Source organism: Sus scrofa, chromosome 3 (genome assembly GCF_000003025.6).
Source record: "Sus scrofa isolate TJ Tabasco breed Duroc chromosome 3, Sscrofa11.1, whole genome shotgun sequence".
Lineage (NCBI taxonomy): Eukaryota > Metazoa > Chordata > Mammalia > Artiodactyla > Suidae > Sus > Sus scrofa.
Window position 1 is genome coordinate 94,507,524 of NC_010445.4, and position 19,632 is coordinate 94,527,155.

General features: G+C 47.2%; 1 protein-coding gene across 4 annotated transcripts in view; it reads right to left on the reverse strand.

Annotated features, from left to right (window-relative positions):
* Positions 1-19,632, reverse strand: part of PRKCE (protein kinase C epsilon) — a 513,273-nt gene that overhangs the window by 156,247 nt on the left and 337,394 nt on the right. For all 4 annotated transcript variants that reach the window (XM_021088295.1, XM_021088294.1, XM_021088296.1 and 1 more), the window contains 4 exons: positions 12,142-12,284; positions 9,350-9,446; positions 6,042-6,241; positions 3,116-3,289 (listed from right to left, as the gene is read on the reverse strand). In XM_021088295.1, coding sequence (XP_020943954.1) covers positions 3,116-3,289; positions 6,042-6,241; positions 9,350-9,446; positions 12,142-12,284 — 614 coding nt within the window. The remainder of the gene's footprint in view (positions 1-3,115; positions 3,290-6,041; positions 6,242-9,349; positions 9,447-12,141; positions 12,285-19,632) is intronic.

The following is a 19,632-nucleotide window of genomic DNA, read 5'->3' on the forward strand; positions in this document are numbered from 1 at the left end:
AAGGAATGCTTCCACAGGGGCTGTTTCTTCCTTCATTCTGAACAATAAAGGATCACCTACAAACAATTACACCTGATTTAACATTATTGCTGCCCTCTGTGTCATAATTAAATGAGAATGAAAGAAACCTTCATAGGATTGCGGGGGGGGGTGGGGGGGTCGTCTTGTGTTCCTTAATCACGTAGGAGAGTCTTAGTCGAAACCAGGTTTACGGTGGCTCAGGAAACCTGTCCTTTCGTTTCAGGAAAAGGGACACTAAAGCAGGCCTGAACAATGGCCACTGACCTCGGCTCCCATTCCCGCTCAAATCCTGCCCCGGTTCTCCTCACTCTGCACAGCCTGGATGGAGCTCTTTCCCCACTTCCGGTGTCGAAAGAGCACCCCCCCTCTGGGTCCTCCTGGTTTGAACACCTCCGCCTGCCGGGGCAGTGAAACCACTCAAGGCTGTTTGCTGTGGAAGTCAGTCTAGCCCCTGCCCACCCCCTTTAACAAGTCAACTCCACACACTTGAGAACCACCTTCCCTGTGGCTGCTGACTCCACACCCAGCACCGACCTCAGAGTCAGGCACACAGCAGCTCGTCTGCAAAACCATGATGGTCGGCTGTCACAAGAACAGTCACATTTTCTGACAGTGAATCTGGGGGTTTGTGATGACTCCTTTCGCTCGTAAGCTAAGGTCCTTCAGTGAAGTTAAAGTACGAGTTGCTTTCGAGACACCAGATGCCCACACGGTGTCATGTAAAGGGAAGTGTGCCATGAGCTACTGGGTAATGGCAGTGCCTGAGTCGCTCCTGCCACTGTGCTACCTGACCCCGGGCTAGCAAAACGTTAGTAAATCTCTGAAAGTCCCTTCTCTCCCCAAGCTCACCCTCTGGCCACCCAGATGCCCATCTCCATGTTAGTATGGTCACCATTCTCCCCAGGTGTCCTTCGATGTCCTTTGGGGCCCCAGGAGCAGCCACACAGGGAGGACCCTTGGCCTTGACATTCTGGACTCTCAGAAGGGAACACCCTGACACTTTAGACATCACCCCTGCCCCCTCACTCATTCACCAGGACCACGGGACACTGACCCACCACTGTGGCTCCTGGGCCCACCATGTACAGGGGGTCACCAGGTCCCTACAACTAGACGGGACCTCTCCTGGGACATCGGACCTCTTGGCAATGCGTCCAAAGAAAGGAAGCTAGTGTGGTCCATGCCTAGGAAACCAGCTCAGGTGGTGAACGAGATGGCTCACCTGCCCCAGGCAGGGGACGCGGTGCTGGGGCAGGCGTGAGGAGCAAGGTGCTAGCCGAGCGAGACCCCACTGCTCGGGGAGTCCCAGAGAGGAGACAGTAAGTTTACCTTGGCCACTATGCACTCACTGTCTGTGGGCACAAGCCGTTTACTTCTCTGAAATCTGATTTTCTCACTGGTGCCAAAAGAAGGATAGAAGAGAGAATTTCTTTAAAAAATTGTCTAACCCTCCGGCTCTGACAGTGACCACCTACCAGGTGGGACGTCCTCTTACAGGCACCATGGAAGATGGAGAGATTTGGATACGTTTCTAATTAAGTGAGAATTATGCTCAAGTGGAAAAAAGTGGAAAGCTGACCTCATGATTGATCCTCTATTATCACATTGCGCTCTGCACGTGTACACACACACACACGTGTGCTCGCTCGCACACACACAGAGACCCACAAATATCAGGCATGACTTAACACACATCCAAAATAAGGATAGCTAACATGTCCTATACTGGTCCAGAAAAGGGGTTTTCAGGTTTGCAGGCGATATTTCTTATCCTCCTGAGAGATCAAAGAGGAAAAATTCCAATACCTCAGTGTTTCTCAGTGTGGAACAGGCAGTGATGGTGAAATGAAGCTTGGGATGAAATCATTGGGAAGCGGTAGATTAAACAAAGGTAATATACATATTTTTTCTATTGCAGTTCTCCGAAGGGAATTTGATAAACCAATGCATGTTGGGACATTCCAAGATCGGCCAAGATGGCAGTGTCCCAAACTCAGGGCCACAGTCTTTTATTCTTCAGAGTCTCTCGAGTGAAGAAAGTTCTGAGGAATACCCTTTAGAAACAGTGTCCTAAAGAGACTGTTCTTCCCTTAGGTAGGCCTTGCTCACCGCTGTATCTCTAGCACCTGGCACCACACTGGGCACATGGAAAGGATTCAGTAAAATAAATTACAAGTTGCCAAATGTCCAAATGAGTGACTGTGGAATTCTAAGTGGAAAGACTGGTATTCGCAATGACATGGTGGGATGAGCACATGTCAAAGAGCAAAGCAGCAGCTGCCCAAGATGGCCCCCTTCATGGCCTGGGCTCCAGGTGCAGTTGGTTGCCTTTGCTTTCTCAAGAAGCCAAGGGCTACAAGTCTGTAAGGCTCCCTCAAAGACTTTCACTTATTTTTTTTTTCCCCAAAAAGGGGTCATAAAAGAAGAGTTTCATGGAGAATGCTAGCATTTCTCTTCTTCACTAAGAGCAAGTAACAAATTAATGATACTCTTCGGTCAGACTCCATAATGTACTTACAGATTATTTTCGTCTCTTTACTGCCACCTTCTGGGCCCCAGGCACCTACACAGTATTTAAAATGATAACTTAAACTTGTGTTTCCCAATGGCATTTTCAGCACCTATGTCCTTTACCTCATATGACATTATACCAGTTAGATGTGGTTTGAGTGGCCTTTGCTCTTTTCTCGTTTGATCTGAAGGCAACAAAGAACTTAAGTGATTTGCCTAGTGGCAGAAAGTTAGGAGCAGAGCAAGGACTAACCACGCCTGTTGTTTTCTCCAAGGAGCAAACACCGGGGTTAAGTCAGTCATTTAGCTTTGTCCAGCTACGATTGCAAAGACTCCTATCACCCTCTCATCCCTTCACAAGCACAACCTTGAAGGGAAAATCCCTTGCCCTTAAAAGAGAGAATGCTGTTCAAATACACCCTGATCTTTTCAAGGGTAGGCAAACTGCATTCCACTTTGCACAGTCTTGGAGAAAAGAATGGAGGGGATCTATGATTGATTTTTTTATCTGACAGTCAAAATACCCCAGCATCCGAGAGCACCACCACAAGATGGCGGCCCACAAGCTTCTTCCGAAACATACCTTGGTCTGGAAGCAGCAATAAAGTTGGGTTAGGTACGGATGTTTCCGTGCCAGAGCCAAAATCCTCTTCTCTGTCATCGTGCAGTCCACGTCATCATCCTGAAGGATGACGTCCTTCTTCAGGACCTTCACAGCATACACTTCATCTTTGCCTTTGAGCTCTGCCAACATGACCTGTAATCAACCAAAACCAGCCCCGTAAGTCTCCACATACAGGGAATCAAAAAAAGGGTCAATAACAAAGGCTTTAAAAACGCCCTTTTTTCATTTTAAACAGTAAAATAGAATTTTAAAATGTTAAGAAAGACTACCCACCCTAATACAGCTATCTTTTTAATCTCTAACACAGTGTCCAGGCCAAAAAAAAAAGTCCAGTGCGCATCTGTTAAAAAATTATTCATATGTTTAATTTGTCCTACTTGCAATTAGAGGGCAGCAAATATAGATTTTTTTTAACTGAACATTACTTCATAAGTATTTTTCTATATGGTCTCCATCATTAGATGGTTGCCAATACTCAATTCAAGTAAATTGATAACAATTTAACCATTTTACCTCATATTAGAAACTTGAGTTACATCTGATTATTAAGTGTTATATAAATTGGATCAAGTGTTTCTCTGTATAATTTTTTCTGTTCAATCATATCCTTAAAATGAAAAGTCTTAGAAGTAGATTTTAGAGTTAAGTATTTTGCACATTTCCTGACTTTCAAGGAGGAGGCATGCTATAATCTACCCCTAGCAATACAGAAGTGCTTTCGTTTCATGGCAATTTACCAGCACTGGGGGCTTTCACTCAAAAAGCTTTTTTGCTCGTGTCTTGGGTATGAAATGTTACCTCGATGCTGATTTCATCTGTAATGAAAGTAAAAATCTTTGTTTTCTAATTATACTTTTTTTTGTGCACACAGATTCCTCTGTCAGTTATCTGTTTTATAGGAGTGTTTTCCTTATGTACGTGTATGCGATTGGTATATAAAGACTACAACTTTACTTTCTGGAAATGTTTTTCTAAGCCGTTTTATGATTTTCCGTTATTTTTTCCTATGGAACAAGAGCTTCATCTGTATGTAGCTGAATCCATCTTTGTTGACCTGCATTGTTTCTTCTACAGCTTTAAAGCTGGGAATGTGATTCTGTCCCTAGAGCGCAGGTTAACACTCAGTTCTCTTAAAGTTTTCCTATCATTTGACATTCTTGCACTCATTTCCCTACAAATGTGACACGACTTTCTCCCATTAAATAGCTCCTAAGTACAGTGTTCCAGGCGTCAGAGCTCAAGAGCAGTCACTCAAGAGGCTTAATGACGGTGCTCAGGATGTTAACCTGAAAAGCTTTTGTCGCCCACGTATAATATAAACTCTTTAAAACTGGCTCAAACTTTGACTCTGATGTTTCCAAAGAAACATTCGAAACGCTCCAGAGTCATCCAAGCTCCCATCCTGCTTACACCCTATGGAAACCTGGAAACTCTGAGCCTGCTTCCTTCCCCTTGAATCTTACTCACAATTAAACCAGGTCCTGCTCACGTGCCAGAGTCATGCCTTGTCAGACCACTGGGGTCTGCTTCTTATTTAACCAGTCCCCAAAGAATGTGATTGCTTCAGCTTTTGCCAACCCCAGATCCTTTCCTGCCACGGCTATCTTAGGATCAGATGGGGCAGGGGAGATGGGCTGGAAACCAGGTCTGGTACCCTGGGGGCTTCACAGAGCCTCTCCCTTCAGAGAGAAGCAGAGCAGGTCTGAAGCTCAGCCAGAAAAAGCCCAGGGTGCATGAGGGGTGAGAGCACGTGAGCCCAGGGAGCTCTCAGAGCCAGGCACCTGGGGCCCAGAGCACTGCTGCTCTGCTCTTGGAGGTCCTAGAAAGACGACTCCCACTGACCCTCAGGCATGGCTTTGTGAAAGCAGGGAATCATCAGGGATCAGAGCTAAAACTTTTTTTGGGGGGGGGGTCTTTTTCAGGGCTGCACCCACGGCATATGTAGGTTCCCAGGCTAGGGTCGAACCAGAGCTGTAGCCTCTGGCCTACACCACAGAAACGCAGGATCTGAGCCGCATCTGCGACCTATACCACAGCTCATGGCAACGCTGGATCCTTAACCCACTGAGTGAGGCCAGGGATCGACCCTGCATCCTCATGGATGCTGGTCAGATGCGTTTCTGCTGAGCCATGATGGGAACTCCCAGAGCTAAAATGTGCATCAGTTTCCTAGGCTCTCTGCCCTTCCATCTTCTTCCTAAAGTGAACTGGGATTATTTTCCAATCTCACCCCCACCTTCAGAATGCTGGCTGACCAGCAGGGATGCTTTGTGAGCACCCTCTGCACCCACTCCACCCCACTGTGCTGGTCTTGGGGGAGTCAAGTAGGGAGAATGGTACCAAGGGCAGCAGCCCTGGTCCAAGACAGGAGACGCTCGTTCTCCTTCTCTTGCCACATGACAGAGGAGAAACAAGACACTTAGTGCCAGAAACTTCAGTCAAATGATGTTTAATTTCCCAAGTAATACATGCAAAGATTCCCTCAGAGCCCCGAGTTCACTGAGGGCAGAGATCCCAGAGTTCATTTCCCAAGAATTAAAACCAGAATTGTAGCTGGATCTTGAAAGGGAATAAAGACATGACTATTACTGACAGCAGGATGCCAAGCACATGTAAAGCAACTTAAATGGTTCAAGTGCTTTCTCACCTGCTCTCTGCCCTGATGCCTATCCCCACTTGACCAATGAGAAGACCGGAGTCCCAGAGAGGTGGATGGACTACACTACTGCCCCACAGCTCATCCGCAGCAGGACCCTGGCTCCCATCCGCTTGGCCTCAGGCCATTTCCGCTCATCAAGGAAGGCAAACAGAACCAGACCAGGCTGAAATGGGCATCATCTCATCTCGGATCAAACCCGCAGTTCCAGCCCCGTGCGCCACAGACCTTGCCGAAGCTGCCTTTGCCCAGCACCTTGATGAAGTTGAACTCGTCCAGGCCCAGGCGCTTGGCCTGACCTTGCCGCACGTCCCCGTTCTCGCCTGGGCTCGCCAGCTGGCCGTCAGCGGACGATGCCGCCCGGTGCTCCTCCCCTCGGTTGTCGAACGACAAGGCCTTCCGGATGTTGTTCTCAAGTTCTTTTATTTCTAGGGCCAAGGGTGACGAGACATCGTATGAGCACACACCTCACGGGCCCTTCCCGTGTCTGAGGAGTCAAGAATCAGAAGGTTTCCCCCACCACCCCCGTGAGCTCTCAAACCCTCTTTCTGGTCCTTCAGAGCTCAAGACCCAGCGTGGCCTCCCTTTACGTTCCTTCATCTGCTCTGCACACTTTCATGGGCACCTAACAGAGAGCAGGGTCTCCGTGTGCCAAGGGGAGAAGGACACGTGCCCGCCAACCACCCTCTTCAGTTCCTCCTCTCACACTGGGACCAGGCCCCCTTTCCGAAAGCTCCCTTTGGCTAGGAGCCTGTTCCATCCTTCCAGGTGTAGTGCCGGGATCCCGGCCTTCTCTGGAATCAGGCGGAGTCCCAAAGGCCACAGGCACCCTTCAAGTTGCCTTTGACAATTAGATCAACGCCTCATGGAGGACCACCGTCATGGTAATTATTGGTGAGGGCCTGACTTCAATAGCCGGGACCAAGAAGCCTTCGCCTTCTGAAGGACTTTCCTTGGCCTTGTGGCTGGGTTTACTCTCAATACCCATCTTACACAAGGTTATTTAACAAAATGAGCAATGGGCTTATCATTAACCAAGGAACTACTTCCCAAGACCGGCATGCTGCAAATTTATCTCGGATGGGGCAGGACTCCTCAGGACAATTTCACAACTATGACACAGCCTTGTGCCCCTCCAGAGTGTGGGACCCGAATTACCTGGGGATGAAAGCACGGGAGGACCCTTTGACCTTTTCTATTTGAGGACGCTTTATCGTTAGTTATACGTTCACCAAGGCATGCGCTCCTCTATGGGGAAACGGGGCATCTCAAGCATAACCCAACTTTATTTACTTATTGTTTGCATACTCCAATTTTAAAAGATGCTCGTGAATGACTGGGATCACAGGAGGGGAACACAGACTATTAACCCTTGGGAATCATCAGGTGTGAGTGACCAGGTGCTGCTCGGCATAAAGACAACTTCAGCCTCTTTACTGAAGGACTGGGGCCCATGTGAGCTCCCACCAGGAATCTGGAGATCTTCCTTAGATGTGGAGTTTGGCTCCTCTGAGGTGTGTCGGAGGTTGGGGGGAGAGGGGAGGACAGCTTCTGAGCCTACAGATATGCCCATGCCATTTCTGTCATTTCCCATCACTTACTCTTTTTTTTTTCTTTTCTAGGGCCACACCCATGGCACATGGAGGTTCCCAGGCTAGGGGTCCAATCGGAGCCGTAGCTACCGGCCTAAGCCAGAGCCACAGCAACCTGGATCCGAGCCGCGTCTGCAACCTACACCACATCTCATGGCAACGCTGTGGATCCTTAACCCACTGAGCAAGGCCAGGGATCAAACCCGCTACCTCATGGTTCCTAGTCGGGTTCGTTAATCACTGAGACACGACGGGAACTCCTCCATCACTTACTCTTAACTAAGGATAACTTTAGCCTCCGTGTAGCACCTCTCAGCTAACTTCCCAGGTAGGTTAGTGAACGGATTTGGAAGACAGAATTCGAATACTTGGGGATGTTAAAACCTGGAGAAAATGTTTCTGTGTGTTCTTACAACAGAGAGAAGAGCTGTGCCTTCTTTCTGTCCTGCAATCACACCATGTCTTGCTAAGAGGGCTTTTGCATCCATTTGTGCTCACGACCTCTGGAGAGAATGGGCGCCTGCGTTGACTGTAGACAAAGAGAGGCCCTGAGGCACAGTGTCCTGCCAGGGCTGGACAGCATGACAGGCAGAAGCCAAGCCTAGGAAGCTGGTCACCTCGCTCTTACCTGGGATCTCTTCCCCCTATGTCCCTGTCTTTTTGAAGCTCTCAAAGGACGTGTCAGCCTCAGAAAGGGAAACACAAAAACACCCAAGCTGATCTGATACTCTGGGACCTCCGAGGAGCACCTACTTGCTTGGAGGCCCCAGAGTCCCCTCAGATTGCTCAGGGATGGGCCGACTCTCTTTTGAAATGAAACCAATTATAGAGATGCAGAAAGGTCATCAGAGCAGCATGAAGAGGGACCCAGACCAATTATTTTGTGACCTCAGGACGGGCACCCCTCCTCCCCCTACTGCAGCTGTCTTTTGACCCCTGGCTAAGAAGGGCTGGGTTACGGTGACAACCTCCAAGGGAGGCTCCGTGTGGGTTCCCAGGGCCGGGGTGGGGGTAGACACGGTCTCACCCTTACCACCGACTTAGTTCCCAACCTTTGGACAGCCCTTTTCAACTCTCTGCCTTCCACTTCCCACCCCGTGACTTGGGGACAGGAGGGGAAACAGACCGAGAGGTGGTGTGAGCCTAAAGCCAGGGTAATAAAGACAAAGTGGCTACAGGACATCCAGCGCTCTACTGTCCCGAGTCACTGATGATTATTCCTGCTCTGCAGATGCCAACGTCTCTCCCAGCGAGATCTGGTTCTGGTCACCAGCGGGGAAGGTCCTAAGAGCACAAGTCCCTCCTCCGCGGATGCCTGCAGGAGTCAGAAACCTCCGATGGCTTTGCACATTCTGACGGGGAAGCTGAGCTTTAAAGGGAGTCAGGCCTAGAGCCGGCTTCCCCCCCGCACCTCTTCGCCAGCCAGCTTCACCTTCCTACCCACCCACTCCCACTGGGGCCTGGGATGGGACACGTCCTCCCTCCCCTCCCCCGACTCCGGACTCCCCAGGTTTAGGGTGTGATGATTAGTGTCCGGAAGGACAGATGTTCGACTCAACAGAGAGATGCTCCCAGGCCTGGGAGCAGACACTGGGCAGGGAGGGAAGAGCAGGGCTGCACCCCTCGCCCCCTCCTACGAGTGGAACCAACCGGGGAAAGAGACGAGAGAAAAGAGAGAACCGCAGCCTCTCACGCTCCCTGTCTTACCCTGCCTGGGAGGGGTTTGGGGCCAGCACAGCCACAGAGGGCCTCCCCCTTGACAAAGTCTGGTGGGGTGAAAGCTTGGCTAATGAGTCAGCAGGGCAAGGGCATCTGAAGACCTCACAAGGCTGCTCTGCACATTGCTTCTGCTCACAAGGACGTTCTTGGGTGAAGAGGCCTCAGGCTCCTGGGTCCCTCCAAGGACAGAGCTCAGGGGTAAAGAAGCAAATCTGAGGGTCTCACCCTGGTCGCAAGGGGAGGTGGGTGCGGACTTGGATCGATCTTCCTCTGACGGTGAGCTTCCGGAAGCAGGCTGCGGGGACTCGGCACCAGCAAGGAGCTAGAGAGAGGGAGGGAACAACGAGGGAGAGAGGCATCAGAAGGGAGCACAGGGCACCTCCCTGAGGTCAAAAGCATCAAGAGAGATGCCAGGGGCCGCAGCAGTCCCCTGCACACGGTTGCACTTGCTGAACTGATATTTTGACACCAGAGACCCAGGGCTTCAGTTGCCAGCTAAAGGGAAGAAAACAAGAGACGCCAGCTTGATTTTTATTTAATCCCAGTACAACTGCCTTTTCTAAGCAAAGCTCAACCTTTCCCCTTCCATGAAAGCTCCCTTGCCTACCGACCCGGGCAACGCAAGTTACCATGTCCACGGCAACTTGACACCTGTTGTGTCTAACAGCTGCTTGGCATTTATTCATTATCTTGTTCGGCCTGATTTAGTTTGGGGCCCTCGGGTAGACTGCAGGTTCCTGGAAGGTAAGCCCCCCATCTGGGATTTGTATTGCCCTGGTGACCTGCACAGAGTGACACACATAATAGAATCTCAATAAACATTTTCAGATGTCGGAGTTCCCGTCGTGGCTCAGTGGTTAATGAATCAGACCAGAAACTATGAGGTTGTGGGTTCGATCCCTGGCCTTGCTCAGTGGTTAAACATCCAGTGTTGCTGTGAGCTGTGGTATAGGTCGCAGATGCTGCTCGGATCTGGCGTTGCTGTGGCTCTGGCGTAGGCCGGCAGCTACAAGCTCCGATTAGACCCCTAGCCTGGGACCCTCCATATGCCTTGGGTGTGGCCCTAAAAAGACAATAAAAAAAAACAAACATTTTTAGATGTATTGATATGTGCTGGCCATCGGCAAACTTCTGTAGGACACTCCCAGTAATGTCTATTTCCTGGCACAGATGCTGGTGTATCCATTTTATGTTTCCATTAAAGTCAGGGGTCTGGACTCAGACCACAATAACTTCTGCTCCCTTTAACTTCTGATCCACCAGCTGTCCTCACTCGATGATGGGCTCCTTGCAAGGGCCAACGTGAAGGGACCCAAACCACCAGCAAGCCTGGCGCTCCTGCAAAGCAGCCTCCTTAGCTTCTGGCCAAGGACACTTGTCTCCTATCCTGTTGTATGAACTTGAGCTACTACTTGGTTCACTTGACTTTTTCCAGCTTTTGCCTCAGCAGCATCACAGCAATTAAAAGTATCAGAACGGGAGTCCTTTAGTCTTTTACTCTGCTCCTTCTTGAGTTTTTCTTCCATGTTTGCTTCTATGACCAGGTTCTCCTGGATCCCAGAAAGACCACTGGTGGCTGGCCACTGCCAACCTAGCCCAGGGAAACACAGGGGAGCAGGTAGGCACTGAGTTTTCTTTGAAATGTTTCATAACAATTACTACAGAGTCTGTCTTAGTTTACTTCCAGCAAGGACCAAGGAACACGTCTCCTGATCAGGGCTCTCTGCCGAGCCCGTAAATGTCTGTGTTCACCCTCGTCATCAAGGGGTGTCTGACCCGCCTCCTGGGGGGCGGAGGGCGCCAGCATCCTGGGTGCTGACCTCCTGCTTGCGATTCCAGGGCCTCGGGTCAATGACTGAAGCCCTATTTCCACCAGTGGGACTGACAGGGCAGAGAGGAGCCACCCGAAGCACAAAATCTGAGTTAACCAGGAGAAGAGAATCCCCCCCGCCCCACAACCTTGAAAGAACAACTTTGTTGATTGGCAAGGTAAAGAAGAAGAAGTTTAAAGAGATGGAAACCCAGACTTTCCTGTTCCAGGGGAAAGGCTCTTCTGCGAGGCAGCAGGGGAAAGATGTAGGCAGCTTCTAAAATGAGGAGGGAAAACACAGAGCCCTTCCTTCAGAAGGTACCTCAGGGCAAATTTTAAGGAGGACATTTCGGAATCCAGATTGTAGAAGCGCCCAGAGTCAGACTCGCTTTTCCAGTAACGAGCGCCTGATCCCGGGCATCGAGGGCCACACGGCCTCCCCGCCCCCACCAGGATTTCTTGCCCAGTTAACATGGTTCCAATTTTCTCATAACTTGCTCCTTCAGAGACTCTTACATTTTCTAGGCTGGGAGCCAAGGCTAAGAAGGGCCTTCAAACAAAATGCTACGGATGCCTTGAGCTCTGTTTACATCTGTGGGCCCTGACTTACCAAAATAACATTTTAGCAAATGGATGTCTTCCTACTGACATGCAGAATGTCACACGGACAGCGACAGGGCTTTGGTCTCCAAAGAAAGGCCCAGATGTTTCACGTCGCCAGGCATTAACAATAGTCCTGGGGCAGCTGAGTGCCGGCACTATCGCAAATCTTCTTGGCTTGCTCCTTAGCAAAGAATGTGCTTCCAGCTCTTCATCCATTTATCCTCGTTACAGGAATACCAGAGGCAAAGTTCAAACCCTGACATTGCTTTCATGCCAATCCCGGAGGCAGATAAGTCCATTTCCCTGCCTAAGGTTGAGCTCTTTCTGGAGGGCATTCCAGAGTTCTCATCTCAAAGCTGCTGCTGCCCTAAGAAACACACACTCGAGAGCTGCTTAGCTTTTCCTCACTTCTGAAACTGAAGGAGACATTTGTGTTACCTGCCTGGCTTTTTCTTTTTCTTTCTTTTTCCTTCAAGCACATTCTGTTTTGAGTCCAGTGTCTCACCCCCGGGAGTCTTAGCACTTCACTCCAAGGGCCTCTCAGGAAGCCAACACAGAGGTGCCAGCGCACAAAGAGCCCCAGAAACACCAAAGAGCCAGTTACCTTTTTCCTCCTCTGGCCACTGTTGGTGATTTTGTCTGGAGTGACGCCCAGGTCAGCCAGCACTTTGGCGATGCCCCTGGCGTCCACGCCACAGTTGGGAGCCACGTTGGTCTCGCAGCGCCGGTGGACGTTCATCTTGCAGACTGTAAGGAGACACGGAGAAGAAGCTTCCAAAAGGTCATGGCCTAAAACGTTACCTTATTTTGTTCTGATGATATTCGTTTGTTAGAGTTTGGAATAGGCGGAAAGACCAGAAAACCATCCATCATCCCATCACACGGAACTAAAACTATCCACCATGGTACCACCGTCCAGAGATCACCACTGTGGATGGATAAAAATCCCACTGAAAGTCCCCTTGAGGGAGCAGAACACTGAGTGTAGGATGTAATCGACTCATCTGAAGAAAGTGCATTTGGATGGTGAACCCAAATGGGTCCCCTGTAAACAGGGCACTCCAGGACTCTGCCAACATGCGGGACTATCATCCGGAGAGGAACGCCCCCAGTGCAGCCTGCCGAGATGCTCATCTGAAAATCAGGAGGCTGAATGGAGAGACCTCCAAGGCTCCTTTCAAATCCTAACTCAAGTGTCAAAGGAACAAAGGTCTTTGTTTTGTCCACAGCACTGAGCTCTCCCTGGTACAGGACATCAGAGGTGAGGATATAAACTGTTTTGGTTTCCAGTCCAGCACGTAAGGAGCTTGGAAGTTGTTGCTCTGCCCTGATGAGTAAAAAGCTGAACAAAATGGAAAATCAACAACTCTTCTTAAGACTCACTGGAGAAGTAAGGTCACAGGGCAAAGCCCTAGCCCCTAAAGGGGAGAGACAGACAGGCCTCCACATGAGTCACAACTCAGCAGAGCAGCAACTCCTGAGCAGCAACCTTTGTGGAAACCAGTGCCGGGTAGGGAAGGGTGCCCTCAAAGTGGTAGACTGCTGGGGTCCCAGAGTGGACGAGTCTGAGAGCCAGAGACTCGGGCTGACCCCTCATAGAACCCCCCCCCCCCGCCATTTCTGTGAGATTTACCTCTACCTGTTCGAACAGATTCTCACAGATTCTCGCAGTGAATATTGGAGAAAAGTCCCCTTTCGCTTCTGACAGGGGGAGAAGTATTTTGAAATACACCAGAGCCCTAAGTTCTCAACAAGGCCTGCTCTCAGGAGAAATTATTTCACTGGAGAGACTAAACTACTGTGGTTTTATCAGATCCTAACCAAGCTAACTCCAGCCTGCCCTAGTTATCCTGTCCCGCTAAAGGGGTGGTGAGACTCTGAGAAACACATGTAAAGCTCGTAGTTCAGAGGCACAGGCTCACAGAAAGCCTGAGACCAAATCATAGGATAAGAGAATGCTTCCCCTCCCCCTACACGTTAGCATCATGTTACTAACGGCCTATTTACTGCAGCTTTTTTTATTCAATGCATCATGTCCAATTATTAAAAAAAAAAAAAATATATATATATATATATATGGCCTATTAAAAGGCAAAAAACAGTTTGGAGAGATAGGGCAAACAACAGAACCAGACCCAGACATGGCAGGGATGTTGGAATAATCAGACCAGGAATTTAAAACAACTATGATTAATATGCTAAGGGCTCTAATCAATAAAGAAGATAGGATGTGAGGAGAGATGGACAAGGATAAAGACGGAAATTCTAAGAATGAATCAAAAGGACATCCTAGAGATCAAAAGCCCTGCAACAGAAACGAAGGAGGCCTTTCGTGGGCCCACTGGTGGAATGGGTATAAATGAGCAAAGAATCTCTAAGCTTGAGGATATGTCAATAGAAACGTCCAAAACAGAAAAGCAAAGGGGAAAAAAGACTAAAAAAAAAAAAAAGGACCAGGATATCTAAAACTGTAGGACAATTACAAAAGGTATAATATATGTATTATGGGAGTACCAGAAAGGGAAGAACTTTTTAAAATGAATGAAAGAAATATCTGAAGCAAAAATGACTGAGAATGCCTTTAAACTAAAGTCAGACACCACACCACAGACCCAGGAAGCTCAGAGAACACGTGACATACATGACAAAAAAACCAAAATATTCGAAGCAAAAATGACTGAGAATGCCTTTAAACTAAAGTCAGACACCATACCACAGACCCAGGAAGCTCAGAGAACACCACATGACATACATGACAAAAAAACCAAAATATTCGAAGCAAAAATGACTGAGAATGCCTTTAAACTAAAGTCAGACACCACACCACAGACCCAGGAAGCTCAGAGAACACCACGTGACATACATGACCAAAAAACCAAAAACAACAACAAACTACACCTAGGCCTATCTACCATATACAAGTTTCAGAAAATCAAAGAAAAATAGTCTGAAAAGAAGCCAGAAGGAAATAACACCTTACCCACAGATGAGCAAAGATAAGGACTGCATTTGACTTCTCATGCAAGCAGGAAAAGAGTAGAGTGAAATATTTAACGCACTGAGAGGGAAAAAAATGTAGAATTCTGAACCCTATGAAATAATTCCTCCAAAAAGTGAAAGAGAAATAAAAACTTTTGCAGACAGACCAAAACTGAAGTAATTTGGTGCCAGCAGACCTGTCTTGCAAGAAATGTTAAAAGCTCTTCAGAGAGAAGGAAAATGATATAGGACAGAAACTCAGATCTACATAAAGAAACAAAGGACATCCCAGAAGGAATGAGTGATGGTAAAACAGACACTTTTATTTTTTAAATTCTTTTTTTTTATTATTTTTATTTTTTAAATTCTTAATTGATCTAACCGATAACAATTTTTCTAAATAATAAGAGCAACAATGTTTTGATTATTATGCTTATAGATCCTGTGAATAAAATAGATGCTAATGTATAAATGTAATAAATGCCAACAGTGATACAGGGAGTGGGATGGAAGAAGTAGGATTATTTTGTTATTATAAGGTATTTACTACACATGACGTATTAGAGTATTATTTAAAAGTGAACTTGGATTAGCTCTAAATGTATACTGCAAACTCTAGAGCAAACACTAAAATAAAAAGAACAAACATTCTAAGAAAGAAAATAGAATCATATAAAATGTTCAATTAAAACCATAAAAGGTAGGGAGTTCCCACTGCACCTCAGCAGTAACAAACCTGACTAGTTTCCATCAGGATGTGGGTTCAATCCCTACCTAGGTTAAGGAGGTTCCCAGGCGAGGGGTCAAATCGGAGCTACAGTTGCTGGCCTATACCACAGCTCACAGCAACACCAGATCCTTAACCTACTGAGCGAGGCCAGGGATTGAACCTACAACTTCGTGGTTCCTCGTCAGATTCGTTTCTACCATGCCATGATGGGAACTCCTTGACAATCACTTTAAATGCCAACTAGAAGACAGACTGTCACAGTGGATCAAAAAAACAAAACCTGACTATATATACCATCTACAATAAACACACTTTAAATGTAAGACACCTACAGATTAAAATTATAAGTATGGAAAAAGATGTAACATGTTAACACTAATCAAAAGAAAGAAGGAGTAGCTATAGCAATTTCTGACAGAGCCGACTTCACAGCAAGGAGAGTTCTCAGGGATAGCAAAGGGCATCATAAAAGAGCCAATTCTCCAAGAAGACATTAAAATCCTTAATGGATATGCACCTAACAGAGCATCAAAATACACAAGGCAAAAGCATTGAACAGCAAGGAGAAATAGATAATTCCATTATTATAGTTGGAAACTTTAACACCCCTCTATCAAAAATGAACAGATTCAGAAGGCAGAAAATTAGGAGGGACATAGCTGAAGTCAACAGCTCCATCAATGACTAGATATAACTGAATATAGTTATCTATTGAATCCATCATCAGGCAATAACAGAACACACACTCTTCTCAAGATTGCATGGGCCATTTGCCAAGATAGATCACATTCTGAGCCATAAAACACACCACAACAATTTTAAAAGAATAGAAATCATACACTATCTGCTCTCAGACCACAGTGGGAGTAAATTAGAAATCAATAATAGACAGTTGAAAAAAATCCCCAATACCTGTAAATTAAATAACACACTGCTAAATAACACATAGATCAAAGAAGATACCTCAAGAGAAAATTTAAAATATTTTAAACTAATGGAAGATGAAAATAGAGCTGATCATAATCAGCAAAATGCAGCAACAGCATCCTTCAAAGACACAATCTGCTAAAACTCACACATGAAACAGACAAATAGTAAATAGGTCCATATCTATTAAAGAAATTAAAACAATAATTAAAAATCTTCAAAAACAGTTAGTACCAGGCTCAGACGGGTTCACTAGTGAATTCCACCGCACATTTTTGAAGAAATTTTCCAATCCTCTACAATGTCTTATAGAAGATGGAAGCAAAAGAAATACTTCCTAACTCATTTTATGAGGCCAGCATCACCCTGACACCAAAACCAACAAAGACATTACAAGAAAAGACAACTTCAGACCAATATCCTTCACAAATACAGATATAAAAGTCCTCAACAAAATACTAGCAAGTTGAATCTAACAATGTAAGAAAAACACATATACCCCATGACAAAAAGGGATTTATCTCAGCTATGCAAGGCTAGTTCAACTTTTGAAAATCAATTAATATAATCCATCACATCAACAGGCTAAAGAAGAGTTCCTGCTGTGGCACACTGGTTTAAGAATCCAACTGCAATGGCTCGGGTTGCTGCGGAAGTGCAGGTATGATCCGTAGCCCAGTGCGTTAAAGGATCTGGCATTGCCACAGCTGCAGGGTAGGTTGCAGCTGCAGCTCAGATTCGATCTCTGGCCCAGGAACTTCCATGTGCTTTGGGTACAGCCATAAAAAGAAGGAAAAACAAAAAACAGGCTAAAGAAGAAAAAACCCACATCCTATCACCAATGCAGAAAAAACATTTAACAAAATCCAACACCTATTCATAATAAAATCTCTCAACAACCAAAATATAGAAGGGAACTTTCTCAACTTGATAAAGAACATCTACAAAGACCCACAACCAATATCATACTTAATGGTGAGAAACTAGAAGCCTTTTAATTTCAGGAACAGGGCAAGGATGTCCCCTCTCACCACTTCTTTTCAATACTGTGCTAACACAATGAGTGAGATAAAAGGTGCAGTGAAAAGGAAGAAATAAAACTGTCTTCGTTTGCAGATGACATGATTATCTATGTGGAAAAATCTTAAAGAATTGGCAAAAAGACTCTTGGAACTAATAAGTGATTATAGCAAAGTTGCATATTACTCAGTGAAAGAAGCCAATCTGAAAAGACTATATATTGTATGTTTCCAACTATGCCATGCTCTGGAAAAGCCAAACTATGGAGAGAGTAACAGGATCAGTGGTTGCCAGGGGTGGGAGGAGGCAGGGATGAAGAGCCAATGTGCGGAGGATTTTGACGGCAGTAAAACTAATCCGTATGACGCTAAAAGGGGGGATACGGCACATTGTACATTTGTCCAAACCCATAGAAGGTCCAGCACCAAGAGTGAACCCTAATGTAAACTGCGGGATAATGATGTGTCAGTGTAAGCTCGCTGGTGGAAACAAATGTATCACTCTGGTGAGGATGTTGATAGTGAGACAGGCTGCCCCTGCCCCAGCAGGAAGGTAGATTGGTACTCTCTGTACCCGCCCCTCAATTTTGCTAGGAACTTAAAACAGCTCTAAAGTTAAAGGCTATTGAAACACACATGGTTTCCAGAATGAAACAGGCAGGATGGCCAGATCTGCTACTGGCTCCCCACACTGACCTAAAGGGAGAAAGAACACAGACCCCACTCCCCTTCCCCCGAAACCCAGGCTTGAAGAGCTTTGTGGAGCTGACAATGCCCACAGAACCAAGGAAGGGGTGGGAGGAGGGCTTTCTCGACAATGCAACAAATGAGAACACTCCACCACAGCCAGGCTATTAATTATTACTAACAGCACCTGACAATCCTCAGCTCCATCCCAGACTCCAGGCAATGGCACTTGCTCTGGATTCTCTGTCCTGCTCACCTTTCCTGCACCTGCCCACCAACCCCATGAAAGTCCTCTTCCATCTCTTTCTTAGGTGACAGAAAGGACAAGAGTGGAGCAATCAAATGAAGAGCAAATTTCTTAGCAAAAGGCGGTTTATCTATGTGCTTTAGCCACTGGCGCCCTCTGCTGTTGTAATGCCGGACTTGTCCATCCTAATGAAACACTTAGCTCAGGGTGGCTGGGGAGCAACATAGGACCCATCTTTGGGGACTTTTTCCATTTAAAAAAAAATCCTGTTATTTCCCTGGGGAAGCTGTGTCGTTGTCTCAATGTGTTCATTTCTTTTAAATCCCAATGACATGTCAGTTAAAATGGACCACGTGCAAAAGTGACTTGGAAAGTGCTTTGAAAATCTGGAAACCTGAGGGCAAAGCTGGCTGAAGGAAGGGAACTTCACATTGTTTAGGCAGCCAGAGTGGGGCTCCTGGAAGCTGGGAGGTGACACACCGAGGCTGCAGATCAGTAAAAGTGGACGTGCCAGTTGGAGCCAAAAGAAACGTGACATTCATTTGCAGGAACATGGGCCAGACAAACCAGCCAAATTGCCCCCTTCCCCCACTTGTCTGCCCCATCTGGATTGGTGAGCACCCTGGCCAAGTGCCAGGGGCTGCCAGCCCCCTCGGAAGCTCTAAGCTGCCCCTAAGGCTTCCCTTCGCAGGCTGCCTCCTATTGCTCATTTTCAGCTGTTTCAGCCGGATGAGCTGCGCTAGGGAGAAACAGAGCAGCCTTGCTAGGGCTCTTCTAAAAGGAGAATCATTACTGGGCTCCTACCCAGTTTTTTCCTCACATGTTGTTGAGCTTCTACTCTGTGCTGGATGGTGCCGCGGCAGCAGTATCGTCCTCAGGACAGATGGGACTCGGACACACTAACCTTCATTTTGGTTTCCATGTTTCCACCCTTTTCATAGCTGAGATTAAAGCTAAGCTTGCAGTGAGGAGGGTCAGGCTGTTAAGAATTCTTCCAAAGCAGGTGGATGACCTTGTGAGAATAATGACCAAGCCAGCCCTGGGGGACCAGCAGGTCTCTGGGTTCTGCAGAAATCTCTTTATAAGAGGGCAATTTGGCCCTTGAGGGTGAGCTGGGGCAGTGGTTTGATTTCATAACAGGTTACAGTCAGCCATGCCCGGCTCAGAGGCAGAACACACACAATTGTGAATAGGAAGCTGTGTGCTTGTGCCATGGAGGCTGGCAAGGATGGGAGAGTGACCGGTGCAGAGTTCCGGGCAGAAGAAGGGGACGGGAGGCTAGAGGGGAGGGAGCTCCTTGGAGAGGGCGGTCACACAAGGCACCAAGTGTCACCGAGAGAGAGTGGGGAGTCTTGATCACACTGGAACCATCATTTAAAGCTTTCCAGAAGCAATGACTGGCCAGCGGTCTGCTACCCAGCACCCCTCAGACAAAAACTCTGAGTCCTCTGCTGTCCTTCCCAGCATGACAGGGAGCCCTCGTCACAATCCCCAAGCACAGCCGGC